Genomic DNA, 24440 nt, shown 5'->3' on the forward strand with positions numbered 1-24440 from the left:
TGGTGGTGTGACATCCAACTCACTTTGATCCATTTATTGATGATATAAACTCATGTTCTTCTGTTTGCTAACCATCTGTTGACTGGCTTCTGAACTAATTTAATAACTTTCATTCCAACATGTTTCAGTTGATGGACTTATGCCATATGCAATTTCTTAACCACAGACCAGCTTTCCATTCTAATACTCTGTTGGCATATGTATTCAAGAAGTTTCTCCTAACATATTTATCCACCATGTAGAAAAAAAAGTATATCTGATTATTACCTGCTATAGGAACTAGGAACTCTGTGTGAATTCCATGACTAAAATTTTTCTCATTTGCCCATCAACTCCAGTCTATTTTCTTGCCATTCACCTTCATCATGGTCATGTCCTTTTAACTTTCTACAGCAAGCAAATTATCTACCATACATCACTGGGACGTAGGAGGGAACTGGAGCACCAAGGATTAACAAGAGCTTGGAAAAGAATGGTGTGACATTTCAATATTATTTGCTCATCTACTGAGACTCCTTAATCACAAGAGGACCAGTTTTAAATTTTCATGCATCACAACGAATCAAACTTTAATGGGCAGGGAGAATATTTGTGTACATACTACACACAAGAAAGTTAATGAGATGTAATTTTATCGTAGAAGAAAACTGTAGACTGAGCATATGGATAATCTCCATCTCTGATTAACATGTGCTTTAGTACATCAGCTCTTACAAAGAGCACAGGTTGACTGCCTCCTCTACTTGACTTCATCATGAATCTAAAACTTCTATTAAATGCCATTTCTTTCCTTTGAGTAATTGCTTAGGCAAGTTAACACCAATACTGCACCAATCTGGATTATTCTCTCAGCCATGCAACCCTGACAAAATACACATGAAACCATGAAACTTTGAGGGAAAAAAGCATGTCATCAGTTGTTGATATTGTATTAGGGCATTATGGTAGTACTAATGCTGTAGAGATTCAGACCCCAAGGGTCAAGCCAAACTTCAAAATTCAAAGTAAATTTATTATCAGTGTACAAACGTGTCACCATATACTACACTGAGATTCATTTTTTGTGGGCATGCGCAACAAATCTCTGGAATAATAACTGTAATAGAATCAATGAAAGACCACTCAACTAAGGCATTCAACCAGAATGCAGAAGACAACAAACTGTGCAAATGCAAAAAGAAGAAACAATCATAATAAATAAATAAGCAATAAATATTGAACACATAAGATGAAAGTGAGTCCATTGGTTGTGGGGACATTTCAAGGATGGCGCAGGTGAAGTTGAGTGAAGTTATCCCCTTTGGTTCAAGAGCATAATGGCTGAGGGGTAATAACTGTCCCTGAACCTGGTGGTGTGAGTCCTGAGATTCTTTCACCTTCGTCCTTATGGCAGCCTCGAGAAGAGAGCATGTCCTGGGTGATGGTAGTTCCTGATGAAGGATGCTGCTTTCCTGCAATAACATTCCAATCAGATATGCTTTACCCATGATGGACTGGGCTGTAATATAATCGATGAAAGACTGTACCAACTTTGAATGTTACCTGGAATGGTTTGGATTCCCAAATGTGTGGTCCAAAAATGCACACATTTCCAACTTTTTGTACGTGTATCTAGTTTTGTGTTCATGCTGGCATGAGTAGGAGTAGGTTTAACTTAAACAGATTCTAATAAGAACAGGTTGAGTACCCTTATCCAAAATGCTTGGGCCCTGAAGTGATTCGGATTTCAGATTTTTTCAGATTTGGAATGTATAATGAGATAGGTTGGAATCGCCATCATTCCCGACTCTGAATTTATGCACTATCAATAAGCAGTGTTTGTCCCTGCACTTGTTCACCACATATATGTACTGATGCAGCCGTTCAGGGTGTTAGATTTTCATCAGCGACAATTTTGACAAACTGATCAATGAATTTCTCTGCTGCTTCATGATCAGCAGACACGTTATCACCAAAAATCTTTCAAAAATTAATGCTGCGCCTTTTCTTAAATTTCTGCAGCCAGCCTGCTGAATATTCACAATTACCTTCAATTTTCAGATCACCATGATAGATTTTGTTTGTTTCATGATTAGCATACCATTAAGCAATTTATGCGCACTCCAACACTGACGAATCCACTCTTTCAATACATGATTTTTCTGGTTTATGCAGTGTTTTTCTATTTTCCATTAACTTCTGTTTATCACATATGTGAGGTCACTTTTCTGAACTGTCGGAGAGGTGCAGAGACCTGCGCATCTCCTGGGAATCTTCCCAGCATCTTGTGGAATTTTCCATTGGTAACATCATGTCAGCACTCAGAGGTTGCGGATTTCAGAGGTTTCGGATTTCAGATGTTTTCGGATAAGGGGTACTCAACCTGTAACATGATATTGCTTGACCAATCTCGAGCATTTCCCTACAAAAGCAGGCATCATTCACAATATGAATATTGTGGAAAAACTGACTACAAAGTTATGAAAAAAATGGTGGCATTTCAGTAATATTTGCTTCTGTATTGAAACAGCTTGTTCTAAGAAGCTCAGTTTTAATTAATATCATGATGAGTGAAAATTTAACCTGTAGAAATCAGCACCGTCAATCTATAATCAACTGATGTATGAATTGACAAGAGAAGTTTTAATCACACCAAGGCATTCTTACTATTCACTTGCAGGACATGCATATCACGGGCAAGATCAGCATTTATCTTTCATCATTATCTTTGAACTGCATCCGATATGCTATTTTGCAGGCAGTTAACAGATTGGTGCAAGTCCAGAATCATATACTGACCAGACTAGATAAGGATAGATTTCCTCCACCAAGGGGAATTAGTGAATCAAATGAGTTTTATGACAAATCATTTTCATGATCACCATCACTGATAGTGGCATTTATTCCAGATTTTTAATTAACTGAGTTTAGATTGCCCATCACAGAGATTTGAACTTGTGTTTTACATCATTGGTTAGTACTTCTCTATTGCAAATCCAGTAACTTAACTAGTCAGCTGTAATATTCCATAAATTAAAATACCTAATTTATGTGCTTCCAAGTGATAACTTCATGGAGTTACCAAAAAAGTCATGGAAATCACAGGAAACATAACATGGATTTAACATCAGCACTTATCAATTTAAATAATTTAAATCACAAATTTAAATCCATATACACAATAGAAATAAAAAGGGTGGCACATTGATGAATTTGGAAAAAAAAATTCAAGTCAAAGAAAAGGCCACTGAATGAAATGTTGGTTACCCAAATATAAAAGTTAAGAAATCAATAAAAATAACACCTCTGTGAATTAAAGATGCATACCTGAGCAGGAGAAAATTATTATAAAGAAGTATTTTAAAAATTAGGATTATATTGTCTGCAATAAATGCAGTTCTTCAGACTAAAAGCAGCTTGAAAGAGTAAATAACTTTCACATAACTGACTAATAAAAGACAGGTGTAAATTGAACATTAGAAACAGAAATTAGAAATAGTTCCCATTTAAGGCATTACTAAAAAAGTCAAAAATAATCTGTTTTGATGAATAATCCTTGACTTGAGATATTAGGTTTCTCTTTCACAGATGCTGCTTTACCTGTTCATTGTTTCTGGCATTACCCGTTTTTATTTCTGATTTTCATGTCAAAATAACTGTTGGAATTAATATGAAATGCAGCACTGAAAATTAAATATTGTGCAAGAGTCTTAGGCACATACATATAGCTAGACTTTTGCACAGTACTGTAGTAAATTTATGTATCGCACCGTACTGCTGCCGCAAAGAAACAAATCTCATGACATACGTGAATGCTGATAAACCTGATCCTGACACACGTCTCTATCGTGGACTGAGAGTGAGAAGGAAGTAGGGAGAGGCGAATCATGGTTGGGAGAAGGGATACAGCAGGAAGCACAGGAGAGAAATTCTGTAAAGATCAATAAACTAATTGTTTGGAATCAAATGATCTTGCCTGGTGTGTCAGAGCGGGGTGTGTCTGCACTCGCACCACGTCCCCCCCCCCCCCCCCCCAGCACTTTCGCTTCCACCTGTCCCACAACCCTCCCACGGCACTCCCACCCTCGCCACTCCCAACATCTTTTGCACCCGGCAGATTCACAAACGCACTGTCCACTCCATGTCAACAAAGACAGTACTATGACAACTTCTTAGGCACAGTACTGTAAAATGGGTAGGGCAAAACAACGAGGATCAAGTGCAGATTTGAATATTAAATTACAGCCAGATATAGTATGGGTCATGTGAATTCTTTAATTCTGCATATTCAAGATCAGTTCATATTTACTACTCTCCTTAAATATTACTTGTTCAGATACTGCAAGATGGTCAAAGAAAATAAACAAAAGCGGGTACAATGATGGCATACCTAATGGAAACATAGAAATTACAAGCTGGGAAGGGCTCGCCACAATATAATTTTCAGTGTTGGCAAAATTATTGATAAAGCACATTTGTATCACAGGTGAATAATTCGCACATCAAATAAAAAACGATTTGCACAGGAAAGGAACAGCAACTCCTGTCAGTGGTCAAATTTCTCCTCATGGAAATGCCTTCTGTTTCTGAAAGTCAATGTTAGGATTAACTCGGGGCCCATCAATTAATCGTGGACACCATCCTCAAATCAAGGGCAAAAAGTGGAGTTTTAGCCACTGAAGTTAACAAACATATTTTCCAGGGAAGCTAGTTAAATATTAGAGGCTTTTAACTTCATAGAGAAGCATAAACACTCACACGCAGAAGGACAAACCTAATCATCATTTGAAGGAATACAAAAATTAGTAGACTTAATAACCTACAGTACCAGATGCTATTTCCCAGGTGGGATTTAAAACAAAATCCTCAATCAACCTGACTTCACTGAATGTAAGACAACAGTCTCCGCATTAAAGTCAAGAATTTTGAGAATGTCTCTCGTTCTTTAGTGCACTGTTATCTCAAATTCACTCAAATTTATCCACATGTAACCCATCAAAAACCAAAATAAAATTACAGTACAGATGTTGTTCATTTTTAATAAATCATGAAAAAGTGCAGTAAATTCATATTACATCTGCCTTCCAAAAGTAAGTTACATCTCATTGTCCTGCAGATATATAGGAAGTTGAAACTTCATTTCTAATTTTACCTGCTCAGATTATAGATGCTAGCCTTGGATTGTTTTCACTTCCACTCCAACTACAAAACATAGTTGGTAATATATTATTGTGGAATTTAGCAGAAGAACTAGGACAATTTCTTATTAAGAATTGTCCCTCTTACCATGACTGCAGCTTAGTGAAATAGGTAGAGCAATGACTGGGAGGTAAATTAGCAAAATTGCTTAGTTATGTTCCTGACTGCAATACAATGGCTCCATTCATCAATCTACCTTTTAGTAACCATTAACAAAATTTTAAAGTATGACAGGTTTCACATATTTTTGGACAATACAACCATGTACAATGCCAACAAATGATTTCATACTCAGCTTTTTTTTTAGCACTGTTAACGGGATACTGCTTAACGCCATACATTCCAGCTAAGTAGATTTGTTTTGTGCAGGCATCAGCAGATTTACTCTGTTATAGCTAGTGGCCCTGTTATTAATTATATCCTGTAAAGCTGTTACAATCTTCTAACACAGGGCTGCTAATGGTGAGAAGCAAAACATTAAAAATCTTAACACCACAGATGGCTATTCAAGCGTTAACCCTTAGAGAATCATTACACGGTGAAGCTGAAAGGACCGGTTCGTCAGAAGCATAGCTAATTAAATATTCATTGTTCATTGTTGATTTTGCTTATTCTTTTACTTTTCAGCTTTTGGAGTAACATATAGTTCTGCCCTCCTCTTCCTTTCAGACTTCACATGCAGCATTCTACTTTCATCCTTCACAGTAAAACAGATTTGTACAGTACTCGTAACAGCTCGTTTACAACAATTCTCATTTATTCCATTATAGATGATAAAGTGAGTAAAGGTCAAAAGGCTTGTTATCAGAAATAGTGGCAAATTATTGGAACCACAAAGGTTAGTCTCGAATCAGGAGGAAATTAATTTTTTCATAATTGCTATTAATTAGTAATTTAGCTCCCCTGACATTACATTAATGCCAACTTTGGCATTAACTGCTTTAACTCTTCTGTTTAACCCACAAATGAAATGAAAAGAACCAAGGCCTGATGAAGGGTCTTCTCAAACATCTGCCCTACTGAGTTCCTCCAGAATTTTGTGTGTGTGTTACTCTCAATTTCCAGCATCTGCAGACTCTTCTGTGTTTATCAAGGCTTATGAAGGTTTTAAATTGATTGAAATCTGAAGCAGAGTGTGGAGGGTTTCTTCCCCCCCACCCCCGTGTGGACATTTAACTCAAATTAGTCAAACGTCCAGTTCTAAACTAAATAGCATTTGCAGCCTGAAATAGCCTGGAAGCATTCTGAGACTAGGAACTCAAATTACACCTCATCTTTTCCCAAAGTAGTCTGATGGCTCAGTGAAACTCACTTTATCTGCAGAGACATAAAACATGTATTCAGGTGCCAGACTGTATTAAAATTAACTATTAAAATCACAAAATAAATTTGCAGTTCCAAAGAAAATATCCTGACCATCCCATTTATGGCCTAACAGACCAATAGTCCAATTTTAATTCTAAAATGTTTTAAATATAATTTATCATGCTGAAACTTTTAAATTTTTTTTACATTTTCAGAGTATTAATTGCTCATTCATTAGTTTATCAATAACAGAAGCATGTTCAAAACTGTTGAATTAATCCCTTAATTCTTCATGTCTGATTTGTATTACCATAATATCATCTAGAGCTGGAATAGAGAGGTGAGGGGCAGGGGTGAGACTGGGACTGGTAGGTGACAGGTAGATCAAAGAATAGTGCTGGCTGGCAGGATCCAGGTGGGGAAAGGTAGAGCTGATAGGCACAGGGGCAGAGGGGCAGTTTGGTGGGGAGAGGGGAGGGTGTACATGGAGACAGCAGCTGGAGGATGTTAAGCAGAGATGTAAGGCTCCAAGCACTGGAATCTGATCAGGAAGGAAGGTGATAATGGGAGAGATGAAGGGCAAATACAAGGTGATGGTGGAGGGGATATGGATAAAGTGTGTAGGGAGTTGGGATATGGAACCAAGAGGGGGAGGGAACAAGCATGGGTAATGAGGGCTGGTCGGGGGGGGGGGTGCGGAATGGGAGGTGGCAGGTATAGGAAAGGGTCAAAAATATCAGAGAGCCCGATATGAATCAGAAAGAGAGCAAATTTATCAAGAGGCAAGGGCTGCATGAAATTGAAAAACACAATGTATACTATCGAGTTGCAGACTACACAGGCAAATTTGTATGTCCAATTTATGACTCTCAACAGCTACATATCCCACAGGGATCTTTTGATTATACCCATCCTTAATAAGCTGGGCACAGTTTTCCCACAAGCACCAATGGCTTGCTAAAATGCCATTTTCAGCTTTATCAAAAAACCCATGTCATTTGAATTATACTCAAATACACCAGAAACATTTCATTCATGGCAAAAAATTAATAAGCAATTGTCACACAATGTTGGACACAGTTTTACATCAAATATTAACCGGTTTTATTTTGAATGCTGAGCGATATACAGTGGATTGAGCTGGCATGATGGGCTGTCCATCACCTATTCCTGCTTCTATTTACATTCCAGATTTATGTACAGCAATTGCTACTTCAGACTGTACAGATTTAAACTAAACTTAGAAGTTAGGTTGCATCTTCCTCAAATGATTACCGCTTCTTTAATCAGCATTTCAAGGTCAAATGTAAAAACCTTTGGAACCCCAAGTGTAAACTATAATCTTACCACATACTTCAGCAGTACAGACTCTAACTTTTGTGTGGAAATAAGCAATAAAAATGGATATTAGAAATGGTCTTGTTGTGGGTTCTTTCAGAGAATACAGATCAGTTTTCTTTGCAGAAGATCTCCAATCATTTCACAAGAGTGACCATGAGCTTTGTGCTGTATGCTGGTTGAATTCTTCAACTTAGTCATATCTATGTCTTTGATCTTTCATACCATTCCAACAAAGCTCAATTCAATGTTGAAGAACAGAATTGTATCATGTTAAAGATTTCAGTCCTCAATAATAAATTCAAAAGTTTCAAATATATGTACCTGCAATGGCTGACCCAGCAGTTAACTTTTACTCCCACCCCTTCATCTCCAGAAATTTCAGATATCACATCTCCCATGAGCACTTCTCCAGACACACCTGCACATTTTGTTACTCATCATCCTTCAACCATTTGTGTCACTTAATCACATGACTATCCCCGTCTGTCCTCTCTACTTCTCTGTTACTTGTTTGATCTCTTATCTTTCCTCATTCTGATGAATGGTCTTCAATATTAGCTCAGTTATTCTCTCTGCAGATGTTGACTGACCTGAGTAGTTTAACTTTTTTGCTTTTCCCTCAGAATAGAAAATTACTTTACGAGATATAACAAACATATTTCTCTTGATTCAAACTTAAAACTCATCTATCTTGTCACATTGCAAAATAAAATTTCAAGTGTCTGACTTAATTTTTATCCACTTCTTGAATCTTTTCATGAATGGTATAGGTTAATTCCTATTATAAAGTAATTACCAAACATATTTCATCTAGACATTGAAAACATAACAGTGACTTCTTATCCCAACAACTCTACAACAATCAAGCTCTTAAATTGCTGAAATATATTAACCACGTTCAGACGTGAAGTCTGCATTTTCTTTTCATTTGTTTTAATGGTGAGTTTACTGACAGATTTAGCAAAGAAAGAACTTTGACCTGACTGTGATAGGTTTAAACTAGGTTATGATTCCAGCCTCTCAATTACTTGTCCAGGAACATAAGGAATTGAGAAATATAGAAAAATAATATTCTTGCTTTAAGGTAATTATTTTAATATGAATCCTCATGGGGATAAAACAGGCAGAATCAGAAGTCTGTTGTCAGAACGTTAATGACATTTCTACAAAACAAATCTCCCACTGATCTGCAACTTCAAAACAAGATGCAGAAACCAAGACTGGTTGGGATGTGCCAACAGTTCATACCAGACTGCTGGCAGTTGCATTTGTGGATGGGAAGTCCCAAACATTGTCTAAGTTCTTCTGAAAATTCCCAACAATGATCCAAATTGGATTAGCTTTCTTCAGCTCCCCAGTGGTTACATTGAGGAATTTAATTGATGAATACTCAGCTCACTGTTCCTGCACCCATTCATTTCATTGGAAAAGAACAGCTGCAAGAGGCAAGTATAAGGGAGTAACTTTTTGTTCAACTAATTAAGCATGCTGAAGTATACTACAGTGTCTAAAACTGATTAATAACATTTAAGCAAATTAATAAATAATTGACATAATTATTGTTTAGAAAATCAAGGTATTCAAAGCCCTGAATCATAGTTTGGCTAATTGGCAAAGGTTTTTCTTTGCAGCTGTTTAATGGTTACATCTTTATCTGGCACACCAACTTATAGTGTCATTAAATATAGAAGTACTATGCAGGGACTTGCTTTTTTGAAACAAAACAGTTTTTGCAACCTCATTCACAACAGGTGCTCAGAAGCTCAAAGAAATGCATAATTACCCTCTACACAGCATTAGGATTATTTGTGTCCACTAATTGACAAGATCATCCAATTTTCTCACCACTGAAAATCACAAGAATTCACTTACTGTGCATTCTTTGTTTTTCAACACAAAGAATTAAGTTGTGCTAAAAGCTTGTGGCATCCATTTACATCAGAGTGCATTTTTCATCAATTTGTGCCATACGACATGAACATAGGAATAGACCACCCAGCTCTTCCAATCTGCTATGCCATTCAATAGATCTCCAACCTCATTACCGTTTTCCTGCTCTCTCCCTATAACTATTATAGAAAGTTACCTATCTACTTCTTAAATACACTTAGTAAATGCCACAGGTTCTGAGTAATGAAGAAATTTCACATCCCAATCCCAGTCCCAATGCTTTTTCAGGTAACATGAGACCATGACCCTTGTTATTTTAATTCTTCCCTCATCTAGCCTATCTAGCACTATCAGAATTTTCTAAGTTTCAATTAGATCCCTTTTCATTCTTTGAAACTCTGATGGATACAAACCTAATCAGTCTAATCCCCCGTCATATAACAATCCAGTCCTTTCAATACTTGATCTTGTGAATGAATCTCTGTTGCACTGATGACAACAATGATAGATCCACACAGGCGGGGATGGGAGAAACAATGGGTGATGTAAGAGGAACTGTCAGTGACTTCTCAAGCACTCTGGTGTACAGTTAAACTGGAAACATGACATCTGCTAACAATAAATTTCTACTCTTCCTCAGACTGAACTGTTCTGCTATCTAATCTTCAATAGTACGTGAATTGATCTTAATTTGAATATTCAAATTATTGCTTCTTTTGAAAAACTCTAGCAAACTTTTACATCTTTTCTATAACAGCATGAACAAGGGCAATTTGTGATCTTTACTCAAAAGAACTTGTATAAAAATCAAAACACCTGGCAAAAAATTGAAATTTAAACTGAAGACATTCTTGAATGAATAATCAAATGTGATTTCATCAATCTACAAACCAGACACGCTTCCCCCCATTCAATTGGTTCCTTTTAGAAATAATTCATGCTTGCCATAATAAAAGTGATAATACTGAACCAGTTGAATGCAATGTTATTTTTGTGACATATATCTGCTCAGAATTATCTCATTATAGTTTGGCACATAATGCAATGCTTTCTCCATTTTATACATGACTATTTATGGCACTGCCTTATAATTCATTCTAGCCTTTGCAACACATGAAATAATATCAGACTGTCATTAGTGAGAAGTTTAACAAGTATTTCAAATCCAAGGTTGCTGTGCTAAATCATTTATGTGCACAGCATCTCCCAGTGGGCTGAAATTAGATTTTAGAACACAAAACTTAAAAAATGAATTTAAAAATGTAATTAAATGCTTATGGATTATTAAACAATGACACCCAGAATTTCACTGGAACAGAAAGGCACTCACAGAATGGATTGAAACTCATTTACTAATTAGATTACAGTTTATTATGAAGCAATTTATTAGTTTTTATTCTGCTCTCAAGTATTAAAATTGGTAAGAATTACTCCAACTTTTTTTCACTGATCTGAATTCTAAGAATGTAATTTTTTAATATTATGTATTTTATATTAAGGCAAAAGACTTCAAGTTCTCTAGCAGCTGAAAAAAAATCAGAATTAGAAGATTACCTAGCCTCACAGATGGCGCCAGAATTAAGCTCCGAACACTGACAGCCCGAGCCATAATACTGTGGTGCTAACCATTACCGTGTTTTTCTCAGCATAATTCAATTCTCCAAAACATGGGACAGACTATGGTAAGTATAAATAATAATTTTTCTTCAACTTTGTGAGTATACAGAAACTAGACTGATAAAATGAGCACAGTGATTTACAATACTCAAAAATTATAACACACTACAAACCATTTGGTGTAATGTATAATGTCCATACTCATTGTTTTTTGAATGAAACAGTAATGTAAAGCAATGATAAGAATGCACCACATCTCAATGCATAACCTAGCAGGGCACAACATGACAATTCTGTTGAGCCACACTCAATGAATTATATTTACTCTGAGTCAGTGTGTTCTATGAAACCAGGTCCTGGTCAGCTAATCCTTGTACAGTCCGAAGCTCTCCTATTAAAATTGCAAGCTGCATTCTCAGAAAGGGGAGAAGTTGATCAAGTCATATTTGTTGTTTAAAATGATTTGATTTAAGAATTAGATTAAATACAGCAGAAAAATCAAGCAAATCAGGCATATGAGCTTAGAAAAATGAGATGTGATCTTATTGAACCCTACAGAGTTTATGAAGGGCACCTTAAGGTATAAATGCAGAGATCAAACACCCCCTCTCTATAATATCTAGAACAAGAGTTCACAATGCCAAATTCAGGAGTTGGTCATTCAGAATAAAACATGGTGTGATGAATCTGTACAATTCAATATGTGATGGTGGTTGAGGCTTAGCTGCCAAGCATAGAGAGACAGCGATTTTTTTAAGGTATTACAGGAATCAAAGGATTAAAAAATTAATGTTGGAACTTAGTGCTAAGACAATAGATCACCCACAATACTACTGAATGATGGAATGGATACCAGGGTATGAATGGCTTTTCCCCAGGTTTTATGTTCCACTGAGGTTCCATAGGGATCAGTACTTACTCTGGAAAATATATTTTAATAATTCAGACTTCAGGGCACAAATGAAAGGCCGTTCACACATTTGAGTGTAAGGAGGAGCAATTAAGATTCAAAGGGCTATCAATGGACAATTCAGTTGAGCAGAAAAGTGGATAATTGGATTTAATTTACGTTGCATATTATTATGCTGCCATTCCACAAGATACTGGTGAGCCACAACTGGAGTTCTGTGTACAGTTTTTGTCACCATGTTAAAGGAAAAATATTGTCAAGATAGAGAGGGTGTAGTAGAGATTACAAAGATGCTGCCTGGACTAGAAAGCGTGAGTTATAGGGAGAGGTTGGCCATGCTGAACCTGTATTCCTTGGATGATAGGAGAAACAAAGGTGACCTCATTGAAGTTTATAAAATCACAAGGGGTATGGATAGGGTGGACAGTCATAGTCTTTTCTTCAGGGCTGGAGAGTCCAAAATTGGAGGACACAGATACAAGACAAGAGAGGAGAGATTTAAAAGAGATCCAAGAGGCAACTTATTTACGCACAAGGTAGTGAGTACCTGGAATGAGCTGCCAGAGGAAATGGTTGAGGAGGTACAATTGCTACATTTAAGAGCGTTGAGAATGGTATATGGAGAGAAAAAGCTTGGAAGGTTATGAGCTGAATATGGGTGACAGGGAATAGCAGGAAGGATGTTGTGGTTGCCATGGACCAGTTGGGCTGAAGGGCCTGTTTCTGTGCTGTAATGCTCTGTGACTCTATAATATGGAGAAATGTGAGATAACACTTTTGGGGAACTGTAATGAGACAAGGGAAGATAATAAATGAGAGGATACTGAGAGGTTGTTTTGGAAAATATGCCAAAAATCCAGTAAGATAGTTTGAAAAGCATTGAGGATGCTTTCCCTTTGGCACAGACACCAGTAGGTAAGTTATGCAGGAATAATATATCATAGTTGTGAAACCACAGCTTGAGTACCATGTATAGTTCTGGTCACTATCCTGCAGTGAAGTAATACCCACATTAGAGAGTGCAGGGGAAGTTTATGATGATGTTGCTGGAAACAGAAAATTGGACAGGTTCAAGTTACACACACAAAATGCTGGAGGAACTCATCAGGTCAGGCAGCATCTATGAAGGGGAATGAAGAGCCAGGGTGTTGGGTTTAGACCCAACACCAGGACTAGAGTTGTTCTCTTTGAACAGAAGAGGAGATTTAATTGAGGTACATAAAATTATGAAGGACACAGTTAAAATAAATCAAAAGAACCTATTATCCTCAGCTGAGGCTTGGATAATAGGTTCTTTCCCATATTTTTATGTGGAAGAATTGGAAGGGAGATGTGGAAATGTCTTTTTGAAATAGAAGGTGGTAAGATTCTGGAAGTTGCTGCCTCTAAGAGTGGTGGAGACAGAAACCCTCGCCACAATTAAAAGTACTTGTAAGATCACTTAAAGAACTGTAACCTATAGCTCTACAAATCTACTTCTGGAAATTTAAAGGAAACTAACTAATTCTATCTCAACTCATAGAGACTCACTGAGGAAATGATTATCAACTGTGCTATACGCTTTCCATGATTTTATGAAATAGACTCCACATCGACATTAGGCAATTTTCAGTTCTAAGAGTAGCTCTTCGGCTCTAATAAAACTAACAATTCAAAACTTTTATTTGGATTGGTAAAGCCGAGCCCTAACTTTTTGTGATCTTTGATTAAGTCATACCAATAAATTATAGCAAATTCAGTTAGTCTCCAGGGCATCTCCATTGCATTCAATCTTCCACATAATTGAGTGCTAAAAATGTTATTCAAAAATTACAGTACACTGTAAAAGTGTAAAATATTGCCTATTTTTTCTTCACCTACTGAGTACGTTACCTGCTACTTTTACAGAATATTTTATTGTCTGAATTGCTTTGAGCGACATACAGCGTTGACAACATTGCTTGCATGCCTGTACTTTGCTTAGTGGTCAGAATGCATTTCCATCAATAACAACTCAAAAAGCACTAATAATAGAATTATTTGTAAAACATAGAACAGCATAGACATTTGGCCCACGATGTTGTACCAACTAATTAAACTAGGAATTAAATTACTAACTAAACTAATACTTTCTGCCTGTACTCTGTCCTATCATCCATTCTCTGCACATTCATGTACCTATCTAACAGCCTCTTCAATCGCTCTGTTGTACTCGCACTCACTACCCCAGCAGCATATTCTAAGCATCTACTCTCTATGTAAAAAAAAAATGCCTAGCACATATTCTTTAAACTTATCCTCTCACTTTAAATCAGAGGTTCCCAACCTGATGTCCACAGACCCCTTGGTTACTGGTAGGGGTCCATGGCATAAAAAAGATTGGGAAACCCTGCTTTAAATGATTACCCCCTAGTAATAAATGTTGTAACCAAGGGAAGAAGACCCCGTCAAATCTCTGCCACTCATACCCTTACACTCTTCAATCACACCTCCCTTCAGTCTCTGTTTCTCTAGAGAAAACAACCCACGTTTGTCCAAACACTTCTGTCCACTAATCCAGGCAGCACACTAGTAAATATCTTCTGCACCCTGACCAAAGCCTCGACATAATTTCTGTAATGGGGCAACTTGCATTTTATTAAGTTGCCACATTATTTCCTGACTTCTGAACTCAGTACCTTGACTGATAAAGACAACCAAGCCATGTGCCTTCTTCACTAATCTATCATCCAGTGCAAAAAGAAACTGCACTGAAAACTGCCCATCCTGCTGATGCAGGCTACCAGAGTCTGATGTGAATCTCTATCCTTTCTGCACCAGGAAGCTGTGAGCTGGGAATCTGGATATGAATACAGCAGTAAGTTACACACGTTATGAGGGCTGTTGTTGGGTGAGTAGTGCAGTGACTGAGTGCTAAGATATGAGATTCAGAACTGCGTCCCCACTTGAACAGAGAGCACAGACAATAACTGGGTTCCGGCAGCACCACGGTGTGGCCACGCTACGTTGACTACACAGGTTCTCTCCTTACCTGTTGTTGGATGTGATGGAAGCTGTTGTGTCTGTGCTCTTTGTTTTAAGTTGTTTTACACTTGCCTGCCTAGAGATTTCTCTATGGCCACAAACTTAATGGTGGAAGCCTCCTCTAGCTTCTTCTCCCTTCCTTTCCAATCCCAATAAAGAGTATCAGCCTGAAAAGTCCACTGTTTTCATTTCTACAAATGCTGCCTGGCCTGCTGAGCTCCTCCAGCATTTTGTGTGTATTTCAATGGTGGTCAGTGATCCTTGAGATTGTGCAGCCAGACAGAGGGGCTACAGTAGCCACCAAAACCTCCAAAAGGTGATGAGAGGCAATGTGATCCAGCCAGTCACCAGCAACCGCCGACTTTCATCATGTTACCAGAGTGCAGACCCTGACCCCACGTCTCAGCGCTGCACTCTGCTCCTCTCCCACAGCCTTACAGCGAGCCGTGGGTACCTCAGTGGTGCAGGAGTGCCAGCACAAGGCAGGGATATGTACTAGGTTTCAGGTACAACAATGTGCAGCCATGAGAACAGCAGAGGTTCTCAACAGGCTATGGGCCAAACAGATTAAAATGTATGAAGGTAATGTACCAAGAGAATCACAAGCACCATAACCAATTAATGTTCGGCAGAATCTCACTGTGTGTACCGTACAAATACACCATGTAAAAATATACATGGATTATGTGTCATTCAAACATGGATGATATCTGAAGATAATGAACTGTTAAGATATTCAGAATAATACTTTCAATGTTACAGTTGCTTCTCATTTTGAAAACACTCAAGCTTAAAGTAGCAAGAGTGACCTCTAGAGGAAGCCCAGCAGTCAATGTCTTCACCATGAAAACAGATCAAAAACTATGGAGCTGTATTCCAACTATAGATCAAACAAAGTTGGACATTGTTATTCTGCAATGCATATAACTATAGCAATCTTTCTTCAAGGATATAACAATTTGCAAGCTGATTAGATTTAGTTTTAAAGATATTCTTAAGCTTTATGGTCTTAATATGAAATAAAACTGTTGTTTAAGTGAACATGCTCTGTGATCCTTTTAAAGTAACTGAAGCTAGACAGCAGTATTGATCCTACTTTCCGGTAAGATGGCGGCGTGCTTGGTCACAGCGGCATTTACAGGGTCAACTAAAGGTGTTTTAAACGTATTTTTTTTATGAACGCAAGACCCTATTGGACATTAAGAACTTGAAGTACTGCAGGTCTACCCCCACCAGCAAATTGCTCGCTTACTGAGAACTGAAGAAGCTGGACAATTGTCATTCAACCATATGTGAATACCCATGAATACAGCCAAATGAAACAGCATTACTCCAACCCCTCTGACGCTTCTCTGATGCAGGCAGCAGCATGATCAGCACCAGATTCAGCTCCTACAGCTTCTCCAATCATAAAAAAAAGTTTGAAAAGAATAATAACACCTTTGGTTGACCTTGTAGAAGCCGCTGCAATTGAACACGTCGCCATCTTACCAAGTTTGGTGCAGATCATGCTGCTGCCGGTGTCAGAGGAATCAGTGCATGAAGGCGGTGCACAGTTTAACAGCGAGTGATTGTCTTAATGCTTTTCCTGCAATTGCTAGACATTGTTAACATGAAATGCTGCGAGTCCTGATTCACTGATTTATCAATGGGCCGTAGCAGCAGATGGTGGGGGAGCTTCATGTCTTCGGTCATAGCGAGGACTATGCCTCGAGCCACGGTGTCACCTACTTACAGCCACCCACAGGACAGGTGTTAAGGATTGCTCTGCTAACGTACTGGGGGCAGTATGATGCAATGTCCAAGCTGAACTCTGCGCTGTCTCCAGTATTCACTCAGCAGAAGACAAAACATATTGTGTTTGACTGCAAGCAATTGCAACATTCATGCACTCAGGGTCTTGGACTATATTTATTTGTGTGACTGTATTTTATTGATACCTTATTTGTGCTTGCTATCTTATATGTGCTAAATATGACTTTGTGCTGCGTATGACTGTTGGTACTGTGTTATTTACATTGGCCCTGGAGTGTCGGTGTTTTGTTTGGCTGCATTCATAGGTATTCATGTATGGTTGAATGATCATTAAACTCAAACTTGATTCAGGTGTCCTGATATATACTGGTCTGCCTTCAAATGAGAGGTAGATAAAAACATGAAGCAATAGAAATATAAGCAAAAACATAAGTTTGACTTTAAAACCCAAGGAGAAAGCACTACAATCCAATTTAGACAAGCAACTTCAAACTTAACTGCAGTTACATTTCATAGTTATTAAAGAGACAGGTGGTCAACCTTTACTTTAATGGCTCACATTATTAACCATCTTAAGTTGCACTTTACCCAACCACGAAGGACCACCACTGAAACCAGATGAATTATTTTTCATATTCTACAGTGCTATACACAACAGCATCATGGCTGCTTATTTTCCACCCCAGATGTAAATAGTCAATATTTTATATTTTTGTTAATTATGTTTATACTCATTTTTAGAGTTTTTTTTTAAATAAAAGGGAAGATACAACTCGATGACTCTGAAAATATTGGCCATGGTTAACATTTAATATCAGGTTTAGAAAACTTGGACCATTTCCAAGAACATGTGCCTATTTTGGGGAAACACGCATCACCAATTCCAAATCTAAATTGCTCAGCTCTTTGCCGATTTCTGCAATTAAAAAAGAGTTAGCAAAGCATTCCAAATACAAAGGGTCAGCTAAAAAGCAAAGCCTTGTTATTAAATAACTTCTTCAATATACTGAGACATTTCAAAGCACTGCACGTGGATGTTACTAAATAAAAAATGCACCATTGAAAAGCAGCAAAGTGAGCTGAACTTTGGTCACATGAGCTTTTAGGCGTGCCATACAGAGATAGAGGAGCAGAAGAAAAGGCAATAACTGTGCTTTATGCATTGCTAGTATCTGGTATTACATTCCATCCTTTGTGGATGTGGACTGTGGGATTCATCTTGCTAACTGGTAATTGTAAGGGATTCAGGAGTTACAGAATTATGCAAATATAGTAGATATTAATTCGAATGAGAAACAATCTTCAGTTCTTAATGGAATTTGCAAGCAATAATCAGTACAAAGTTAAAAAGACAGCTTTGTAAACAAACAGCATTGAAGGCAGAGCACAGATGCTGACCCAGAGCAGGGGGCTGGCTGCTCAAGATATGGTTTACAGAGTGATGCAAGTATGAGATGTTCTCAATTGCAGCAGCCAAGCATAAAGAAGGCACATACAGCTCAGTTATTTTGCACCCTTTTGCCAGAGACTGAGGAGAGCTGAGAGGCCAAACTAAATTTTGTCACTTAGACTATCAAGCATGGTCGCAGGCATATTTGCTCTGTCATTAACTGGAATTTTTGTACTCTTAAGAGTCAAACATTGAACTCTGACAGACATACAAACAGAGAATGTCAGAAGGCAGTCACTTCAGCCAATATAGGACTGAACGCCAAACGGATTGGGCTTTTCAGAGGTGGGGCCAGATAGGACAGCAAATTATTGGGGTGAGGTCCCGCTGGATGTATTGTTACTTTCAGGGAGGTATGGACTTGCACCCCAAGTTCCCTCTGTACATTAATGCTCTCAAGGTTTCTGCCATTTAATCTTACACTTGACCCCCTAAAGTGTGATAGCCCATACTTGTCCAGACTACCATTTGTCCACTGATATACTCCTACCTAATCTATATCCTGCTATACTGTCTGTCCAGATCCCTGCCAATTTTTGGGTCACCTGCAAAGTTATTAACAAACCAATCTACATTCAATATATCACAGATTCCCAGTACTGATCCTTGCAGAGCACCGAGGATCAGCAAATCAAATGCCGTACATTTATTCCCTGCCCTTCCCTCATCAATCACCTTTGTCACTTGCTGAGAACACTTAAATTTTAAAGATATGTTGTTAGATTCTGATGTCCTTAATCCAAAGTTTTTTTCTGAAGTCTTCATAATGTCCAGCAGTTGTGGATTTTGCTTGAAGTCTTCTGGCTGGTTAGTGATCTGCTCATTGCAGGCCAGTAGTGTAGGCACTGGGTCAAGTTAACCACAGTGCTTGTTGTCTTTGTCGGGTATCTCTTGCTTGCAGTGCCTGGCGTTCAGGACAATGACCCCAAACACACAGCCAAAGTCATAAAGAAATATCTTCAGTAAAAAGAACAAGGAGTTCTGCAACAGATGGTAGGGCTTCACAGAGCCCTGATTTCAACATCATCGAGGCTGTCTGGGATTATCTGGAGAAACAGAAGCACGCAAGACAGCCAAAATCTGCAGAAGAACTGTGGTAAGTTTTCCAAGATGCTTGGAACAACCTATCAACCAATTTTCTTATAAAACTGCATATCAGTGTACCTAAGAAAATTGATGCAGTTTTAAAGGCCAAATGATGGTCACACCAAATTCTGATTTCAGTTTTATTTTACTGTTTACTGCTCTTAATAGCATTTCTTCATATTTAGAGACTTTTCATTTCATTATTTTTGAAAGTATCTTCACTTTACGGAATTTTTTTTATGTGTGCATAAGACTTTTGCACAGGTTCCAATCATTCATTCAACTTGTCCTGATGACTCTGGGTGATGTGAACAATGAAAAGACTAATCAATGCTGACATAATTCCTGACAAACACTCCCAGTGAAATGTGTACCACGGTCAGAACTAATGTCACATAGCAATCCCCATCTAGGAACACAGTCCTTAATCAGAGTTTTGGCTGTGTGTGTGGCAATGGTTTCCCTTGCCAGAGTAGCTTCTACCCATCTCGGAAATACGTGCACTATTACCAGTATGACAGAGTATTCTTGACACTTTGGCAAAGTAATGTAGTCCGCTTGTAAGTGTAAAAATGGATTAAACAGGGCAGGAGCACTTAATTGTGGTAACCATATGGGCCTCAAACGGTCCTTCTGGGTGAGGCGACACTTCACCTACAAGTCTGTTGGGGTCATCTACTGTATCCGGTGCTCCCAGTATAGCCTCCTGTATATCGGTGAGACCCGAGAAAGATTGGGAGACCACTTTGCTGAGCACCTTTGCGCCATCTGCCACAAAAAGCGGGATCTCCTAGCGGCCACCCATTTCAATTTTACTTCCCATTCCCTTTCTGACATGTCAGTTCATGGCCTCCTCAACTGCCACAAGGTGAGGTCACACCCAGATTGGAAGAACAACACCCCATATTCCATCTGGGTAGCCTCCATCCTGACAGCATGAACATGGATTTCTCGAATCTCCAGTAATTGCTCCCCCCTCCTCTCCTTCACCATTCCTGTTTCCCTCTCTCACCTTATCTCCTTACCTGCCCATCACCTCCCTCCGGAGTTCCTCGTCCTCTTTCTCCCACAGTCTTCTATCCTCTCCTGTCAGATTCCCTCATCTCTTTTATCTCTTTCACCAATCAACTTCCCAGCTTTTTACTTCACCCCTCACCCTCTTCAGGTTTCACCTATCACCTGCCACCTTGATTTCTCCTCCCTTCCCCCCACCTTCTTATTCTGACTTCTCCCCTTCATTTCAGGGTCTCAGCCTGAAATGGCGACTGTTTACTCTTTTCCACAGATGTTGCCTGGCTTGCTGAATTCCTCTAGCATGCTGTGCGTGTTGCTCTTTGAAAATGACTCAGTCCAGTTGGAGCTCTTTACATTGCACTTCAATTTGATTACCATGTTATTCTTTTGCTCATTCAGTTAATGCAGAGATTTATTCCTCAGACTTTTAACTGTCTATATCATACTTCGTTGTATTTTAATTCAAATTTCATGTATCTTTCAATTAGTAAACATCTTTACTTGCCAATTCACTCTTGCATTTGCTCACACATTTGATCAAGCTGACAGTGTGTTCTCCTCACTAAGTATGTTCATAATTCATTAACTGCATTAAAACCGCCATCCCCTTTTCTTGCTTGAAGTCATTTTCTGGATCTTATCCCATACTCTCACAATATTATCCAAGAGCCATGTTCCATTAGACTAAACATTGACGGTATATTCCATCCAGATTTTCTCATTAATCTCATTAAACTGGAATGTTTTATCCAAATTTGTCAACTTAACCCATGAAAGCCCAGACATACAGATGCCAGGTAATGATGTTTAAAAATATCATTACCCTCAGAATTACATGCCTCTCAGTATCCTCGCCCATGGGGTAAACACAAGCCAGGCTTGATCAACCCTGGCTGGGTCGCCTCAGGGAGGCTGAAATGCTCAGACCATCAGTTATTAGTTCCCATGTAACTGGAGATTATGTAGTTGGGTTCATGACTTTCACCATTGTTTTCATTCAACCTTAATTGTAAGTACTTCTACTACTTTGACTGTGATCTTGAAATATTAGTAGATCGCAACTGAAATTTTAACAGGTTGTCCTGCAATCCAAAATTTTCTTGCATACTCCACCAGCTTGCACGTGACCCTACCGCATGCATGTATTTAGTTAACACTCTACCTGCTTGCATATTTAATTAGCACTCTACCGGCTTGCATGTGGCACACCTTGCATAGATAATTAGCGCTCTTCCAGCTTGCACGTGCCGCCACCAGCTTGCATGTTTAACTTTTACAGATCGTTTTTTTCAAACTAGCAATGTAGAAGTTTCTGCACTCCTAAATTCCATCTGATGATGTATTGAAGCCAGAACTACATTTTTCTCTCAGACAAATTGGAATTAGAGAGAAAACTCTTACCTCTCATTTAGTTCAGGCACCAAAAAAAATTCCACTTTGTCTACAATTCCTCTAAGAGAATCATAAAATTCGTCAGCTCCATCTTGGGACTAGCCTCCATAGAACCCAAGAGATCTTCAAGGAGTGGTGCCTCAGAAAAGTGATGCCCTTTATTAAGGACCCCCATCACCCAGGGCATGCCCTCTTCTCATTGTAACCATCAGGAAGGAAGTACAGAAGACTATTTACCATAATTGATTTGCTCGTTTATTTATTTCTATATTATCATGTATTGCATTATACTGCTGCTGCTACGTTAACAAATTTCACCACACATGCCAGTGATAATCAATCTGATTTGGAGTTTGATCCTGATTCGTTGAAAGTGTCCTGTCAACTACTCCAAATTGTTGGCTTCTGGTGTTTTTAAACCGAAGGTTCTTTTGGAAGCCAAGAAAGATCCACAAAAATTGTTGTTTCACAATTGTTTTTATTAAGTGTTAACAGAATAAAGGACATTTAAAACAGACAGTGATAGCAGTCTAGTAAGTCAAGAGAGAGAAGAGCAAAAAAAAGATGGCACTGCTGCCTAGTCAGCTCTTTTAATATGCATTGATAAGAAAAAACCCATTGAAATTTACAGATAATAGTCAAGTTATCAGAAAGCCCCTATTCAAATAATGTAGCACCAACGAAGGGCACACTAAACAATTTAATATACATTGTGTGGCCTCTAGGAAATGTACTAAACAATTACATGTACATGTGTAGAAATACAAAATACAAACAATTAATTGTTCGGCTACAAAGAAATTAATAATTAAATAGTAAGATAATGAAAGACCAGAGCAAAGCATGCTTCATTTCTAACTATTGGATGATAATGTTGTGAATTGGATCAACAAACCTGCAGATGACACCAAGGTTGGTTTGTTGTGGACAGCGAGGAAGACTATCATTGTTTGCAGTGGGATATGGACCAAATGGAAAAATGAGCTGGAAAATGGCACATGGAATTTAATGCAGACAAGTGTAAGGTATTGCACTTCAGAAGGACTAACCAGAGTAGGGACTGAGGTAGAACAAAGTAATCTGAGAATACAGGTCCATAATTCATTGAAAGTGGTGTCACAGATTGATAGGGTGGTAAAGAAAGCTTTTGGCACATTGGCCTTCATAAATCAAAATACTGAATATAGGAGATGAGATTTATGTTGAAGTTGTATAAGACACTGGTGAGGCCTAGCATGGAGTATTGTTCTGGTCACCTACCCACAGGAAAGATGTAAATAAGATTGAAAGGGTACAGAAAATTTACAAGGATGTTGCTGGGTCTGGAGGACCTGAGTTATAAGGAAAGATTGAATAGGTTAGGATGTCACTCCTTGGAATGGAGAAGATTGAGAGGAGATTTGATAGAGGTATACAAAATTATGAGAGACGTTGATAGAGTAAGTGCAAGCAGGCTTTTTCCACTGATGTTGGGTGGGATTGCAACTAGAGGTCATATGTTAAGAGTGAAAGGTGAAAAGTTTTAAGGGGAGCATGATGGGTAACTTCTTCACTCAGAGGGTTGTGAGAGTGTGGAATGAGCTGCCTGTGCAAGTGGTGGATGCAAGCTCGATTTCAACATTTAAGTTTGGATAGGTACATAGATGCTAGGGATATGAAGGGCTATAGTTCCAGTGCAGGTCAATGGGAGTAGGCAGTTTAAATGGCTTGGCATAAACTAGATGGGCCAATGGGCCTGTTTCTATGCTGTACTTTACTTTTCTATGGCTCTGTATCTCTATTTTCAGTTAACCTAAAATATTGACTATTCCTCCCTCCACTCATGCTGTTTAACCTATTGAGTCTTCCAAGAATTTTCAGTTGAATGATGTTGGAATACGTTTAGGAATTGTTTATTGTTAGAAATATGTAATACTTTGATAGCTAATTAAGCCAGAGTGACAGATTTTAACCAACTGAGAGTTTATTTCATCAACTACATGGGAAGAGCTTGTTTTCAACACCTTCTCAACCTCCAGAATACCAATAATTACGAGTTACGCATGGGCCTTTTCTCTGAGATTGGAGCCAGATTTGTTCTGTCAGTTCTTATTGGATCAATGTGGGAAAAAAAACTAAGTGAAAATGCATTTCTGAAATCAATGGCACGCACGGGCAGCTCACCACTAACTGCTAGAAGTGAGCCAATGTATATAATGTGAAAGATACCAATGAATTCACATGAAGAACTCTGCCAGCTGTGTAGATCTTTCATGGCTCAGTAGTTAGCGTTCTTACCTCTGAGTTCGTATGTCATTCATTTAGATCCCTCTCTCCTTCCAGAGGTCTGAACATAAATGAGAGACAAACAAGCCAGGACATTGTTGAGAAGTGGCCAGTAGAGTATGGTTTCCAGTGTGGTGTTGAAAGAGACTTCACCCACGTCCAAGAGAGATGGAAAACTCACATTTGGAGGGAAACTGTCTTCAGTACCATGGCCGATATTAATAGTGACAATAG

General features: G+C 38.4%; 1 protein-coding gene across 4 annotated transcripts in view; it reads right to left on the reverse strand.

The window, feature by feature from the left end:
• The window catches only part of tbc1d22a (TBC1 domain family, member 22a), a 335257-nt gene that overhangs the window by 52121 nt on the left and 258696 nt on the right, over positions 1-24440 (reverse strand). For 2 of the 4 annotated variants that reach the window (XM_072241878.1, XM_072241877.1), the window contains one exon: positions 1002-1451. The exons of the other annotated variants lie outside the window; for them this stretch is intronic. In XM_072241878.1, the coding sequence (XP_072097979.1) occupies positions 1017-1451 (435 nt within the window). In that variant the 3' untranslated portion in view covers positions 1002-1016. Of the gene's footprint in view, positions 1-1001; positions 1452-24440 lie in introns of those variants that run through there. 4 annotated transcript variants of the gene reach the window in all.

Source organism: Mobula birostris, chromosome 23, assembly GCF_030028105.1.
Source record: "Mobula birostris isolate sMobBir1 chromosome 23, sMobBir1.hap1, whole genome shotgun sequence".
Lineage (NCBI taxonomy): Eukaryota > Metazoa > Chordata > Chondrichthyes > Myliobatiformes > Myliobatidae > Mobula > Mobula birostris.